General features: G+C 41.0%; 2 protein-coding genes across 4 annotated transcripts; both read left to right on the forward strand.

Moving 5' to 3' along the window:
- Positions 1 to 64: 64 nt before the first annotated feature.
- mitd1 (MIT, microtubule interacting and transport, domain containing 1) lies at positions 65 to 5898 on the forward strand. The gene is made up of 7 exons (XM_088315207.1): positions 65 to 1480; positions 1563 to 1664; positions 1871 to 2007; positions 2247 to 2333; positions 2587 to 2699; positions 2942 to 3002; positions 3084 to 5898. The coding sequence occupies exons 1-7, from the start codon at positions 1336 to 1338 to the stop codon at positions 3177 to 3179; spliced, it is 741 nt and encodes a 246-aa protein (XP_088171333.1). The 5' UTR covers positions 65 to 1335; the 3' UTR covers positions 3180 to 5898.
- A 17-nt stretch (positions 5899 to 5915) lies between these two features.
- cracdla (cracd like a) lies at positions 5916 to 15335 on the forward strand. Of its 3 annotated transcripts, none has more exons than XR_015846491.1 (11): positions 5916 to 6164; positions 7516 to 7602; positions 7725 to 7841; positions 8464 to 8593; positions 9151 to 9292; positions 9367 to 9528; positions 10035 to 10286; positions 10536 to 11559; positions 12573 to 13330; positions 13937 to 14035; positions 14106 to 14160. XR_015846491.1 is itself a non-coding variant. In XM_088315204.1 (11 exons), exons 1-11 carry the CDS (start codon positions 6062 to 6064, stop codon positions 14291 to 14293), a joined length of 3066 nt encoding a protein of 1021 aa, XP_088171330.1. In that variant the 5' UTR covers positions 5916 to 6061; the 3' UTR covers positions 14294 to 15335. The 3 variants fall into 3 exon arrangements, 2 of the variants coding, with proteins under 2 accessions (XP_088171330.1, XP_088171331.1); XM_088315204.1 differs by having other exon boundaries at positions 13933 to 14035; positions 14106 to 15335; XM_088315205.1 differs by having other exon boundaries at positions 5953 to 6169; positions 13933 to 14035; positions 14106 to 15335.
- Positions 15336 to 15716: the final 381 nt, after the last annotated feature.

Genomic DNA, 15716 nt, shown 5'->3' on the forward strand with positions numbered 1-15716 from the left:
GGAAATACGTCAAACGACAAACGTGCGCATTAAATAATATGCTTATTTTGGATTTATGATTTCAGAGAGGTCTTTTGATTTTGGGAAGCGTGCTATTATCCAAAGGTGTAGGGCTATAATAATAGGAAAATAATTCCTCGTGGCAAATTCATCTGGAACACTCAATTCACAAGTTAAGTTGGCGTAAAACGTGGCTTGTTACTTTTAAATAGTAACAAAAGAAGAAAATATATCTAAAGATATTGCATCACATATATCCATCTAATTCATATGTCTCAAGATTTGTTGAGTTAAATGATGTACATTTTGTGAGACTGATTAAGAGAGTGTAACTCATATAGTCTGTGAATGCCCTTTTAATATCAGGTTCTGGGAAAATGAACAGAAATATTTTTTTCAAAGAACGGTCACGCTATTGAGGAAGCGCATTGCTGAAATACTAGAAAAAAACAAACTCGAAACGTATCATGTAATAACGTGAAACTTATCCTGTAAAAACGTGAAATTGATCATGTAAAAATTATATTAAACGTGAAACTTATTACGTGATTAACACCCAAAAACGTGGAACGTACCTACCATGTAAAATACTTGAAAAGTACATTTTAGCTGAAATGTGGAAAAATTCCGTTTGGGCGTACTCATTACAAGAGCATCCACTGTTCTTCAAAACTATAATCTTGTAATGTCTCAAACCAAGCATGAAATAGAACGCAAGTCATTTAAATGAGCAGCGTTGTCAATTCGGTGTTATTTGAACATGACATACATTTTTACACTTTTACAAGATAATTCCCACGTTTTTACATGTTGAGTTTCACCTTTTTACGTGATAATTTTCAAATTTTTTACATGATAGGTTTCACATTATATGATAAGTTTCACGTTTTTACACGATAACTTTGTTGTTTGTTTGTTTTTTTTGTGTGGCAGCAATACCTTTCCGTACTCTATAAAAAATTAGGTAAAATGTATCTTTTGTTTTGTATTCAAAGATATGGATATTTGCAATGTTGTTGGTCTTCGTTTGTTAGGGAAATTTCATATTCATAAAGCATTTTTTTTCAAGTTTACTCCATGTCTTTTAAGGAATTTTTGATTGATATTAATTTAATACATTGAGCGTTTTGGATAATATACGTTCTTTAATGGTTTTGCGCACGTCTAATTCGCGGAACTTAATCAGCCATTATGTTTCTCACGAACGTTTACTGGCAACGTACTCACAGGGAACTGAACTGAACCGATGTCACTGACAGTACTCGCGTTTTATGCCATCCACGTCCACCGTTCACTTTTAAACGCTCCTAAAAAGTTACGTCACTTTTGGCAAAAATGACTCAAGTTCACCTGCCAGGTATGGAGTCGTCCGCCATCTCTGTTCTGAGGCGGGCGGTGGAGTTGGACCAGAGTGGCCGCTTCTTGGAGTCTCTCGTCTGCTACCAAGAAGGCATTCAGCTGCTCATAGACGTCCAAAAAGGTCGTCTAGCTCCCCTTATTCAATTGCATCCGCATCAGTGTATGTAGTGCACTATTTACCATGTTGTCTGTCTCGCTAGCAGCAGTGAAAGATGAAGTGAAGAGGGGACACTACAGGGAAAAGATAAAGGGCTATATGGACAGAGCAGAACAAATTAAAGCTCATGTGAACCAGATGAAAGAAGGTAACCATAAAATGGTAAACGGTGTGCAAGTCTTTGACTTTTGTAAGACCGATGAAAGGTGCTATTCTTTCAAACGATGGCTGCGACTCTGAACAGGATAAGTGCTATAGAAAATGGTTGGATGGATACATAATAGTGGATGGATGGTCAAATTGTTGCCTAAGGTTTCTTTTTTTTTTTTTGGCACTCACTCGCTATGTTCTCAGAGGGGAAGTACCACGAGCAGATAAGGATAGCGGAGGATGCCATAGGTTACAGCTACGAGGCCATCTTCAAGCCCTACATCAGCAGTGGTCTCACAGAGGTTTGGGTGGAGGACCCCTACATACGACACATTCACCAGGTTAGAACAATGATTGTTCAAAAACATTTCTGCGTGCCCGTATGTGTATATATGTATAAGTAGTGGTTTCCCACGATCTCATGGCATCAATGACCAATTATGAACCTTAATGGGGGTTTCAATTAAAGATTTCCCCTATTTGAGGATGCTCACTCTTGCTATTCCCTGTAGTTATTAGATCTTAGTGGGGTTTCTAATATTTTTTTGTATTGAACACAAGTCATGTCTCTGCAAGGCAGCTGTACAACTTCTTGCGCTTCTGCGAGATGCTACTCAACGCGGCATGCAAGGTGAAGACTATCCATCTCCTCACGTCACCAGATGACGTAAGTTTTTTTCAACCAGCAAGATCTCGCACCACGTTTAGTTAAGATGAAAAAAAATGTCATCCCTCTGGTAAATACCTTTTTCTTTCTCCTCATTAAGAAAACGGATAGTAAGTGTAATTCTGATTCTAGCGTGCACACCTACTTTTCAAAATATTATTAAAAGACACGGCCCAATCTCCAGTTGCCTAAATAATCATTAAAATTCAGTTATGGGGTTATTCCACCTTAATTACTCTGCGTTGTTTTGCAGGGGGATGTCGGCCAACAGACGAACTCTATGGATGAGTTGAAGCAGAGCCTCAGTGCTCACGCCGTCACGCTGCACTTGCAGTACTCCACCACCATCCATGACAGAGAAATCAGGTACTACTTCACACTTGCTGTCGACTGGAAATGGCATTACAGTTGATCAGGCCTAAGGTAACGACCAATCACGACTCACACGTTTTCTGAGTTTGTCATATGACGTTCGCAAGCTGAGCAATATTTCGTTATTGTACTACGGTCGTCATCACATTTTTCTGGCTTGTCAACATTCCGTATTAGTGGCATTGCAAAACAAGTTGTCAATATCACCAAAAGTGATCATGACGAAATGATTTTAGGTTTGATAACGGTTGGATCATCAAGATCGGAAGAGGGCTGGATTACTTCAAGAAACCAAAAGTGAGACCTTAGCAACATTTTATTGTCGCAATTTCACACTTGCGATGTATGTTCTCATGTGTTCTTGTGTCAACCCAACAGGGACGGTTCTCGATTGGATACTGTAACTATGACCTCAGGCCGTGCCACGCGACCACAGTAGACATTTTCCATACAAAACACACCAAAACCCTTTGAGACGCAGCCAATTACATTTGACGACATGTTGTATCATTGACTTGCACAAATACACATATTTTGTTTTTTATCATATTGTAAAACATTCAGAGTAAGAATTTAATTACGTGAATGTTTTTACATTTATACTGTATATAAATGAGTGTGATCTGGTGTCTTTTTAAAAAAAAAAAAATGAACAGTGGAGTTTGGTTGGGGAAATATTGTCATAATAACAGAGCTTTATAATATTTTGCTGTGTCTTGCTTCTTTGTCATCACTACTTTTTCATTGACAAAAACATGCGAGTCAGTCCAGTCATAAATGGAACTCATTTATCCACCAATAAAAAAAAACTGTGTGGTATTTTTATCGCACTTTTCCAAATTGTATTTACACACTAGTCGCTAAAAGAGCGTCATTCAACTGGAACCATGCCTCTAAAGTAGGCACATGATGTGCACACGTTGTAGTTAATATTTAAAGAAGACCTTAATGTATGAAGGCAAAATATCATAATGAATACTTGTGTGTTGCATTGTTTGTTTTTCGTGTGGGTTCTGTAAAATTAGTAATCGTAAACCAAGCATTATCGTCTTTAGGAAGGCAGAATATGTTTTGTGTGTTTAAAAAAAGTTCCAACAATTACATTACATTAAATTGCACTAAAATATTGTAAGTAAAAAAAAAAGGTTTTTAAAACTACAAGATATGAGTCTATATTGTATGACTCACAGAAGGTTAGGCGTGTATTGAAGGTGTGGCACTTTCTTTTTCCCCACAGGATTTGTTTGTGCAGGTGTACCAAATGTTGTGGCCCGTCGACGTTGCCTGGAAAATGTGTGAATGAAACACGAGCCGTGTGAGTTGAAACAGCGTTATGATCGGATTATTTTTCGGCCTTAATCTCGATATGTCATCTGCATGCATGCAGTCCACCGGGAGAGAATTATAATCCCGGAAATGGGCACATGCATCAAGCGATACGGCGTAACTGCCACACAAAAAGAAATGTTCACACAAAGTCTTTGGATTACCACACGTGAAATGTATCGGTGTTACATGACCCAAGTATTGGCCTTTTGGTGTATTGATGGCATGCATTGAATCTACGAATGGTGGAATTAAGCGCCACATTGCAGGACCTCACTGAGGTAATCCACATCAACAGCTGGTTTGGTGCTCTGGGTAAGGGAGGCGGGGTTTGAGAGAGCAGAGTTCGGGAGAGCTAAAAAAAAAATATATATATATATACACACACACACTCTTTTTGCAACCGATTGCCACAGCTATGATGGCTGTTAAGTGAAAAATGAGTAAGAATTATTACTAATAATACATAAACAAATTCATGCATTCAAGCAGATGTTAATTTAAGGGCTTTAGCTTGTCATTGTGACTGAAAGTGTAATAGATAATGACAAATACATTTTTTTTTTATTGAGTGGTTAAATTATTGCCAAAACTATATATACCCTCTTTTTCAAAATCGCCTGGGGCGATAGTCAAGGTTAAAATTTCAGAGTTAAAAAAAAAAGCGGAGTTTTTATATTGTCAAATGCAATTTTAAGGCCAATTTGGAGATTTCCGCTATCTCGGTCCATAGCCCCAAGAAATAGCAGAGACCCAGAGAATCACTGTCTTACTAATATCTATTGAAATCGAGACAAAGCATGAACACCACAAAGTGGCAGTATTCCAAACACCTTCTTGTTCCGGTCTGCCAATTGTCTTCGATGGGTGAGTAGTTTTACTTTGGTTCCCTAGACTCAACTTTTTTGTTTTATTGTATGTTTTACTATGCCGTTTTGTTTGTCAATGAAAAGAATGATGATTTTTTTTTTATACATGACTAAATTATATTAAATAATGAATATAATACGTTTATGTGTGTGCATATTTTTTTGTAAATCAATTTTTAAAGAAATATCAAATAGTTATGGATATTTTTACTTTACATTCACTTTACGCAACACTCAATGACAAAAGATATGATAAAGGAAGATATAATGAAAAAAAACCCAGCAATTTACAATAAATTATTTTAAAGCATGTTAAATAAACAGGAAATAAAAAGTAGTAAAGTGTGTCTGTGTGTGCATATATTTATCTATGAACATGTATTTGTATTCTATGTTCTTAATTTCTAGTCTTTTATTTATTATTATTTTTGTTGTTGAATGTGTACTGCACAGAATACATAGGAGACTTGAATGATTTGTTGATCATTTGGTTCTGGAGTCTCATTGCATATAAAGTTTAATTGCAATATAATTTTCTTTCATTATTTTAACTTGTTTTCCTCATGATTGAAAGTACAAGGAGAAAACAAGTTCAACTGCCTTTTTGTTCCATTTGAACTGTGTGGTTCCTTTCCCTGTATATTGCCTACAGTAAAATTATATGCAAGGGTGAGAATGTGTAGGAATGTAACAATTTTTATGTGTTAGTAGTAGTAATAAGATTGTAAGGCCAAACAGCACCTGCTATTAAATCATTTATTATGCACAAATAAGCCATTTTTGTCACTTTTTTAAAATTCCTATGAGTGTTAGTGTGTACATTCATTCCTGTCCTGTTTCCAAGTACAGCTTTCATTTTTTTCCTCCCCCCCTCAGCCCCTTCCATCCACCTCCCTCCCTTCCTCTCATTTCTGGGCCCAAAATCAGGTTAGTGTTTTATAAGGAGCTTAGCGCAGAAGGCCACAGTGTGCTACTAATGTAATAGAGTATCTCTCGCCCTCTCTCTCACACTCCCTCCCTTCTTAGCTTGTCTCATTCTATTCTGTCCTCTTTTCTTTTTGTGCATGTGCTTGTCCCACCATGGAGTGACCTTCTCCCTCTCCCTCTCTCTCTTCCACTCACTCCGCCTTCCCTCCTCCTCCTCCTCCTGCCTCTCTGCAGATGTGGACGACAAGCCTGCAGGTTCAAACTGTACAGGACGCCGACAGGACAATTTGGGAGACAACAGACGGCTCAGGGTATCCCGAGTCGACTTGCCAGTGCGGTGAGGTACTTTACATGTTTTTTTTTCAGGGGTGGAGGTTCTGCTGTGAGACGGGAAATCTGTCATTTGTCATTGAGATGCTCTTTTTGTTTAAGACTCCAAAAATTGTTTTCTTGCTTCATTGATGTGCTCTTCAGCTGTGTTTATTATCACCCGTATATGATATTAACTTTAGGCCCGTTTTTCATCAGGCCTCACATGTTTGTCAACACGAGAGCGAGCTGCTCCCACGAAAGGTGCAGTCTGGACTTTGCTTTTGCGAACCGACACAGCTTGTCTTTATTGTGATACGAGGGCACTGAGTTGATAACGGCACTTACTCCCAGGCTGGCAAGTGTGTGATGCACGCAGCACGAAAGCACAGAAATAAGCCGTTGTGACTTGAAGGGGAACTGGGTTGCATCAGTGTTTTATCTGGACAATTTTAGCTCCTTGTAACTATGGTGGGCCTCCAAGAGTGAAAGATGTTTGAATGGAAACAGTCCGAGTTGGTCTGTTCTGAGATCAACCTTCTGCCACTTATATAATGTTTAAATTCCCTCTAAAGTTGACAACCCTGCCAAAATAAACTTATGAAAAAAACAATAACCAAAAAATCAATTATAGACACGCGTGCACTTGTGGCTGACAACAAGACACTCCAAAGTCGCCACTGCAGCGAACTCTCAGACCAGAAAATGCATTTTCAGGGTGCAGGCGTAGGTAGCTAGCTAACTTGCACATCACAATTGTGTCAGATTATCGCGGATGGGAAGAAAGGGACTCCAATTCTTTTATTGTGGGCGAGGGGCAACTCAAGATGGGCTCAAAAGTGCATCAGGCAGTGCCGTTTTAGCGCCACCCCCCAACAAGAAATATAAAACACAAAAACTGAAATGGTGAAAAATGGTTTGACCTGAAAATTCAACTCAGCTAAACTTGAATCGTTCTGTGTTTGCATGTTTTCAGCAATTATAATCAAATACATTATTTGTACTGTATAATTAAACAAATCTCTGAATTCACTTCACAGGGTCTGTAACTGTGCATACATAATATATAATTAATAAATCATAACAATCATATAGTATGTAATATAGTAATATATATATATAATGTATTTAGTCATATTTTTAATTGAGGGTTAAGTTCAACAACAGGTGGAATTTTCTTCTGAACCTTCACAGCTATAAATTAGAATGTATGATAAAATCTGAATGGTGCAAGCTTTGATAGATCAAACGAAAACAAAAACATGAAAATGTCTCAAAAACCTGACAGGAAAAAAATCAAGAAAATATTGAAATTATGAAAAAAATGCTGTTGACGAGCGTTATTTAACTTTTTTGATTTCATTCAATCTCCTCTGCAGGTGTTCCTAATGAAGTGTCCTGCGAGCTTACCATCATCTTATTGAAAGAACAAAAGCGTGCGCAAGCCCTACCCTCGAACAGCAAAGGTTAGTCCCATTCTTGATAATACCAATAAACCTTTGAACCTCAAGTATCACATCTCGGGCCTTATTGTGCTGCTTATTTATGCACAAAGAAATATTATATATTGATACCCTGGGATCAACAGGGAACTGGTCCTGGTTTGCTTCCTGTCATCTGGGCTTTTTTGCTGACCAGTTTGTACCAGCCAGACAAATGGAGGCCTTCTCTGTGGATACAGAGGAGGGCGCTGAGGATACTTCAGGTGAGCTTATCTAGCAATCTATCAAAGCTGGCACACATGCATCGCTTCAAGGAGAAAAGTGTCCTTTTAATTGCTTTCATACAAAAAGTTGGGTCTCCGGTGACTCTGTCCATCCATCAACTGTGAAATCACATAAGCAAGTGAGCAGTCAAGCTCTCTCCATCCAACGCTGCAATGTTGTCGACTCTACGAGCGCTATCATTCATAGCGTCTGATAAGCGGTTCGTAAAACATTTGATTGTTTTATATTTCTGGCCTAGAAGTCTTTTTCATGCAAACATTTCCTGTGATCATGTCTTTACTACTGCGTTAGGAATTGAAATGTAATAAAAACCGAGGACCCGCCGTATACTGTTTGATGTTACATGCTAGCAGTCCCTAGCTTAGTCACCATTGCCAGAAAATGCTATATCAGTACACTTAATGTACGAACAAACAAAAAGAAGCTCAAATCAATTTCATAACTTACCATTCTGTAACATGTTGTTTTGCTTCGTTTCATTCATAAAGTATTTTCCATGACGCAGAACGTCACACAACGACTCCAGAGATCTAACTATTTGTGCACAAACAAAGAAACGTCAATTGACAACGTTCTAAAAGATGTGCACGTGTCTTTTAGGACAAGGAAAGTCCCGAGTAAAGTCGCTGAGACGTCTCTTTGTGAGAAACAAGCGAACAGAGGCCAAATGCAGCCAATCGGCCAGCGACATCCTTGCAGGAAAGGCGCTAGGATCCCAAGAAGATTTGGCGTAAGTGTGTTGTCACACGCGGGTCCAAGGCAAACCCAGTCAAGTGGCGTTGGCACATCTGTGAATTTGAGACATTTGTCCTATTTCCCAAGCTGCATAAGGTCCAGAAAATACTTGTTATTAATTATTAACTAACAACGGAATCATCTCAACACTTTCACTGTAACTGATAGGAACATTCAAGATCATTTAAAACAGTTTCTCATTTCGATCACTTTAATACACTTGCACTCTCACATTTGCATTTGTCTCTCCTGCATCAGCCGCCACAGAAGTGTGTCTGGCTCTAGCGATTGTTGGTTATGCGCATTCTGTGTCATCATAGAAATTGTTGAAATCTCTGTTAGTTTTGAAAAAGATAACAGGATAAAGCTGCTTCATTTTCCCGAGTGTGTCAACTAGTTTGTTTAGCTACCCTCTTCTTGAAAAAAATCTGCACACATGTAGTGGTTTGTGAGTTGGTGTATTCCGCTTTGCACCCCAAAGTCAGCTCAGCCACGATATTAAACAGGAAAAAAAAAAATAGCTTTTCATGAATTGGTGTGTCATCTCTCTAGATGCCCCCAGGCAATTATGGGCTCTCGAGCGCTCTCCCACGACAGCATCTTCTGGGCCGACCAGGTGCAAACAGATGATGACAATGAGCCCGTCAGAGTGTTATCCCAGGAGAACGTTCACAGCAAAATCAAAGCTTTGCAGGTATGGTATAGGAATAAAGGGAGATTTTTTTTTTAAACTGATGCTGCAACTCAGGCGATTTTATATTTTCACAGTTGAAGCTTCAGCAGCAGAAGATGCATCTGGGACCGCCTCCTCTTGTTCTGACAATCAGGCTACAGGAGGATCAGGGCCACCGCTCTGAGGAGGGCCTTCACCCTCGCAACAGCCCTGAATTTTCTCCTGTGAATATTCCAACCCATGGAGCCCTCAGAAAGGTGATAAAAAAATCACCATTGAAAACAATAGATTAAGTTCCAGCTTCAAATCTAAAAATCTTAATTTACTACTGTACATGCAATGTTTTAAGTAACATATAACTGTTAGTTCAGTGTAAAAAGCAGCTGGCCACAAGACATCAAATGAATAAAACATTGTTTTAATGCCGGATGACTAAGATGATAGGTGAAGGTATAACAGTTAAAAAGAGCTGGGCAATTGACCCTTTTTTGTCGGCGAGTCTCCCGCACTGCGGCTGCTATCTCGGTACCCATCCGGCCTTGACCCTCCGGCCTTTTTCATAAAAATTGTCGGTCCCTGTCAACCACTTTCACAATCTAATGAGAGACTGGTTCCTTATCAAAAAGTCTTCCGTTTATAAAGCTAAAGACAGCTTGACATCTACTGTAGTTAATCCTTTTGCAAAAACAATAAAACCATCATCCATGAGCATTTTGTTGCATGGAAAATGTTTCCACTGAGAATATTTTGTTTGTCTTCATAGGTGGCATCCCAGCCAAACTCATGTCCACTCTCACCCATCTTCAAACCTCCCGCTTCCAAATCTGCAGCCGCCACCACGCCATCTCCCACCTTCACCCCGTCTGGCCTTACTATCACTTCTCCTCACGAGCCCCCGTTGGATTTCAGTTCTCCGGCCCAGTTCACCCCTTCCTTGGACACGTCCGCCGCCCTTCACCGCATGTCCATCAAGCCCCGGAATCAGAGGGCCAGCACCAAGAGGAGGGTGGCTGACGTGAGTGACCATCTTTGCCACCTTATGCAATGTTACTTCCGCAATGTCATATTTAGGTGTATTTGTGGTTTCAAATATTAATTTAGGCAAATACTGGATAAACATTCATGAGAAGTGTTAATAACTATTTTTTTCCCACAATTTGCTGCAGGGCTGTGTTCCTCTTTGCCCGAAAATACTAGGATATTACTTACCGTTATTCTGAAGACAGCTAGTTATTTTTACATTAACTTGTGTTCATTTTGGCAGCCTAACACGAAAGTGGATGACATGAACAACCATCCTGAACCTGCGACAGACGAACACATGAGGGAAGAAGTGATATTGGAAGAAGAACAAGGCGGAATCAATGCATCCCAACAAACCTTTCCTCAATCCGAACAGCTGGAAGCGTTCCCATCGGAAGCCAATGTGGACCATGCCTTACCTGGCAGACGCTCTCCTGTGTCCTCCCAGGAGCTTCACGTGAAGCTTCAGAGATGTGCAGTTGTGGTGTCAAGCGAGAGACCGCGTCCATACTTTGAAGCAAAGGAGACAATGGACAGCTCAAGGGATTCTGGGATTGAAGTCAAGCTCCTCAATAAGAGCGAAATCGTTTCCCCCAGCCAGCTGTTCGATAGCTGTGCCTCAACGGTGTCGAGGTCCTCACCCATTTGTCCGCAGGATGAAGCCCAAGTGGACAGCATAAGAGGACTTAAACGACCCGGGTCCGGGTCCTTCCATTTCTCCATCACCTCTGCCAAGAACCGCATCGACGACAGACCCCGATCGGGCAGTTTTGTGGGAGTCGTGGGTCAGGCAGGGTCCAGACACAAGGCAGGAGGACCAGTTGAGGATATAACATTAAGCTTGAAGCAAAGAGAGGAGCATAAAGATCTGCCGCCTGGAGGGAAACCTTTTACAGTGGGAAGACTTAGACGAGAGCAGAAAAGCTCGGGTCTTCCGTGGGAAAGGCGGGATAGTGCAAAAAATGTGGAATCAGCTAAAACCCTCGATACTGTCCCATCGGAGAACGTTGAAAGCATCCAGGAGCCGCTGGAGGCGGCCGTCATGGCAACAAAGGCGGAAGTCAAGGACGAAGAAGGAAAGATGATGTTTGGTTTTAAACTCCGCTCCACCTCTAACTCCATGAGATTTTGGCCAGATGGATCTTCCAGGCGTCAGTCGAGGAAGCCATTGATTGAGGAGCCAAGTGATGGACTGAAACGACAAGAAAGTAAAGATAACGACTGCCTGTCCAAAAATGCCAACATTGGAGATATCATACAGACAGGTAAGATAATAGGCTTGTATGTTTTAGGGGGCCAAATTACCAAAATTCTCACAATATTCACGGTTTTTAGTGTCCCTTGCTTTTGGTTAAAAAAATAGTTTTTATTTTTAATTTATCTGTATGCTACTCTTTTTGGTATTCTTTCAATTGCGTAGTACACCAAGACTACGGGTAATACACCAAGACTACGGGTAATACACCAAGACCTACTTTTTCTTGTTATCCTTTGATTTGGGTACCAAAATGCTGGTGTCCACCTTAAGTTTTTGTGATACCCTTTTATTCCCGTACTAAAATAATAATAATCAGTTTTTCTGAGTCTTTCATTTGGTATAAGTAATTAAAGCAAAGTATTTTTTGCATACCGAAATAAGGTTTTAGATACACTTCATTCATTTTTCATCCGGAAGCACGGTCATCCGGGAGAGACTCTGAGCCGAGCCAGTGCTCCTCTGCATCAAGAGGAGCCAAATGAGGTGGTTCAGTCTTCTGGCTAGGATGCCTCCTGAGGTGTTCCGCACGTCCTCCGGAAGGAGGCCCCGGGAACCACCCAGGGCATGCTGGCATGACTGTTATTGGGGTTACCCCAAAAAAGGTTGACCAAGTGGCTGGGGAGAGGGAAGTCTGGGCTTCCTTTCTTAAGCTTTTTCCCCCACAACCCGACCCCGGATACGTGGAAGAAAATGGATGTATGGTTGCCCTTAATTTAGGCAACAAAATAAATAATCTGATATCTACTGCTTTTAGATGCCTTTTTTAGATAGTTGCCACTTGCCAGAATCATACACCAAACCTGACCAGATTTTCTCACATTTGGGTTCTAACATAACCGTTCTCTGTCGTAACAGTTGTTGTTATCCTTTCATCTGGGTATCAAATTTGGTACAGCGTATGGGTTTTGGGTATGCTTTCATTTACGTATTGTACTAAATGACCTTTTTGGGGTCCTTTTCATTTGGTTACCAATATATATGATCTGTGCCCAAGCCGTTTTTTTTGCTTTGCCCCCACAGAGCCTGCCCTCCCATACAAGCCCAGCTCGCCATCTATCTTTGAGACTCACACCTTACCAACAGAAGTCCAAACAACTTCTATACATCAGTCTCAGGCGCTTCAATCCACCCCGCAAACAGCAGCATCTGACGCATCCTGGGTAAGTCTGGCAATGGAAAAGACCAGAAGCCTCCACCAGCTCTTTGCACGAAGATTTCCTAAGGACTTCACAAGTACCTCTCCACAAACACCAGCGCAGACACCAAACCCTGCTGAGATGTTAAATGTGAAATCTCAGACTGTAAGATTGCAAGAATGTGAGAAAACAGTACACGATGGCGGCAAAGGCATAACAGAGCACAGCGAATCATCCCAAAAGACGACAGTCAACACCTGGACAGAACCGCTAGCGCCACATTCACATGTAAATACAAGTCAGCCTGCATTGCAAACAAATGTGTGGATGACCCAATCTCCAGCCCGCTCTGCTCCCCTGTTGGAAAGCCCATCTCAGTTTGGAGCGGGGACGACTGTCACTCAATCACTAGCGCAGTCGTATCAGACCTCAGACCAGCATCCGCCACCTTGGAGCCACCGAGCTTTCCAACCTACATCACAGCAGCCCAAATGTGCAACACTTCAAGTGGACGAGGCGAAAAAGGAAAAGGAGAGCCCCTCACTGCTGGGCAAGCGTAGCGTTTGGACTGGATCAGTCAGTGAGAAGGCTGCGTTTTTGGAGAGACAGGCAGAGTGCTGCTCTTCACCTGCGACAAAGGGGGTTGGTACTTCTTTGTTGGCCATCTTCCGTTCAGAAATGGTGAAATTATTTACACTCCGTTCTTAGTAGAGGTAGTGTAGAGCTTGCAAAGTCAATTCTGAGATTTGTTTCTAATTACCTTATTGCCGGAAACATGCAAAGACTAAGAACTATGCAGAACTCAATTGAGGGAATATATAGTGCTAAACAATTTTTCTCTAATTTTTCTTAATTTTTTTTGGGGTGGGCGCGCATGGATAAGAAATTAAGCACCCTTGTTCACATTTGTTGTAATCCAGCACGATTGCGATGTGCAGTTGCAAACTCGCTATGGTGTCACCTTATAAATGCATCCTTCTTCTGCATCCTAGTTCTCGTGGCGTGGTTGCTTTAGAGCGAGCGCCTTATCGGTCGTGACGGCACGCATTTTACACAGAGAAGGTGGAAGAGAGTGGGAATAGCTGACAAGTAGCCAACATTATATTTTCTTAAATAAGGACTAGCGTTAATGCAAGCCCAGTTCACGTTCCTCCTCGTTAAGTTCAGACATCTGAAAAATGTGCTAAAGTGCACCCTCATCCCTATTTCTGTTATCTGTGTTCATGATCTCTGATCTTCCTTAGGTAGAGTTGAGGAAAGCCCAACTGGAAACCAAGACACCGAGTGAACCACTCACACAAAGCAAAGACTCAAAACCTGAAGGAAGAGAAGGGTTCAAACTTCCAGGTGCGTGCGTTACCTTTCACCAATTCCCAAGTCAAATGTCGCATCGAGATGACGACATGTTTTCTTCCAGAGCCCCAGAGCCCCGTCCGAATTCCTGACAGACCTCGCGAGGAGAAATGGTTGCGCAAAAACCTGGGGTCGTCTCCGTCGCCTTCCTCGTCACCCATCTTGAGGTCCACGCCCGACAGTCCTCAGCCTTCCTGGATGGAACTGGCCAAGAGGAAGTCAATGGCGTGGAGTGACAAGACCATGGACTGAGGAGCCAAACACTTAAGGGAAACATTGTGATTTTTTTTCCCCCATAATTTAAAACATCTTGTTTTTTTTTGTCAAAGTACCCCAAGGATCAAGAATCATAACACATTTAACAGTCTTTTTCAAGGCTGCAATGGAAAATTAGCCTGTTTTGAGGGGAGGTCCCATCGCTTGCAAATTAACGACTGCTCACCCCAACTCCTCTACTGCAAGGTGTGGTAACGAATGGGGGCAAAGCTTGGGAGAGCTGGTTTTGACCACAAACTAAATAAGTGAGTGCCAACTGCCAAGCCATGATGGCAGGAAAGGCATGGATTGTCTTTTCACATGTGGAGGCATCATTAAATATAGATATAAATTAGCCAAATTGGGATGGCACTCACAACCCAACAAATTTTAGACCAGCTTACTCAAAGACACATTTGCAAAGTAGGCACATCAAAAAAAGAATTTAATTACTTTTGAATTTCACATTTAGTGGGCAGGCAGGCACTTCTGAGACACAGCAATTAAAAAGTCCTTATTTTTCAGAATGTAACCCGTTTAAATATTAATTGCTGCAGATTTGGCCCGATAACCTTTTATGAGGTATAGCACAAAGCCACTGCAATTAAGTAACGATATATAAACACTTATTTTGTGGTTGTGTGTGTCCAGGCCAGGAGCGGGGAAACTTTTCTCTTTGCGGACGACAATTTGGACAGGACAGTCAAGCATTTCTAAAAGCCTATTTAAGTCCTCTGAGTAATTTATAAAAGCCCAAACACATTTATCAGACGATGATCGTAATGTAAAATAATAAACATTTGTTTGATTGTTACATTCCAGAAATGGGGTAGGGAAGCTGAAATAGAATAGCAGTTCCTGACCCTTGCTATGGGCAAACCACACTTTAGCAAATTACATTGGTTGAGATGTTTTAATTCATGCGTATTTTCATCCAAAAGTTTGTGTATTGAACTGTATATGGTAAAGATTTCAGTTATTTTCACTATAAACTCATAAATTGCCACTCTAACAATTTGAAATAAAGAGTATTTCTGGATGTGATTTCACTGTTACTTCTAGCGTAGATGAACAATAAATCATGGTAATGTTAATTGTCACTGGATTACACGAGGCCATAATAATTCATAGAGCATCCAACAGTTGTGTTTACCACCTGTCTTCATTACGGTCACTGTGAACTGGAGCCTATTCCAGCGGACTTTGGGCAAGACGTGAGTTACACCCTGGAGTGGTCACCACCCAGTGAGGTCACATAAACAAGCATTCATGCACACATATGAACAATTTAGAGTCCTAAATGAACCTACAAGTTGTGGGAATATGTGAGGAAGTTGGAGTACCCATGGAAAACAGGCAAGAGGTTGAAAAGGGAGGTATAAACCCAAATATGCTGAATGGGCGACAGATGTGGTAACCA

This window comes from Idiotropiscis lumnitzeri, chromosome 14 (assembly GCF_059441095.1).
Source record: "Idiotropiscis lumnitzeri isolate Australia: NSW breed Sydney's pygmy pipehorse chromosome 14, RoL_Ilum_1.0, whole genome shotgun sequence".
Classification (NCBI taxonomy): Eukaryota; Metazoa; Chordata; class Actinopteri; order Syngnathiformes; family Syngnathidae; genus Idiotropiscis; species Idiotropiscis lumnitzeri.

Excerpts from the sequence above, each read along its gene's own strand:
- mitd1 (XM_088315207.1), top strand. The coding sequence starts at position 1,336 with ATGACTCAAGTTCACCTGCCAGGTATGGAGTCGTCCGCCATCTCTGTT. Across the intron at positions 2,334-2,586 it reads TCCTCACGTCACCAGATGAC|GGGGATGTCGGCCAACAGAC; the intron begins GTAAGTTTTTTT and ends GTTGTTTTGCAG. Across the intron at positions 2,700-2,941 it reads ATCCATGACAGAGAAATCAG|GTTTGATAACGGTTGGATCA; the intron begins GTACTACTTCAC and ends AAATGATTTTAG.
- cracdla (XM_088315204.1), top strand. The coding sequence starts at position 6,062 with ATGTGGACGACAAGCCTGCAGGTTCAAACTGTACAGGACGCCGACAGG. Across the intron at positions 9,529-10,034 it reads CCCATGGAGCCCTCAGAAAG|GTGGCATCCCAGCCAAACTC; the intron begins GTGATAAAAAAA and ends TTGTCTTCATAG. Across the intron at positions 14,036-14,105 it reads AGAAGGGTTCAAACTTCCAG|AGCCCCAGAGCCCCGTCCGA; the intron begins GTGCGTGCGTTA and ends GTTTTCTTCCAG.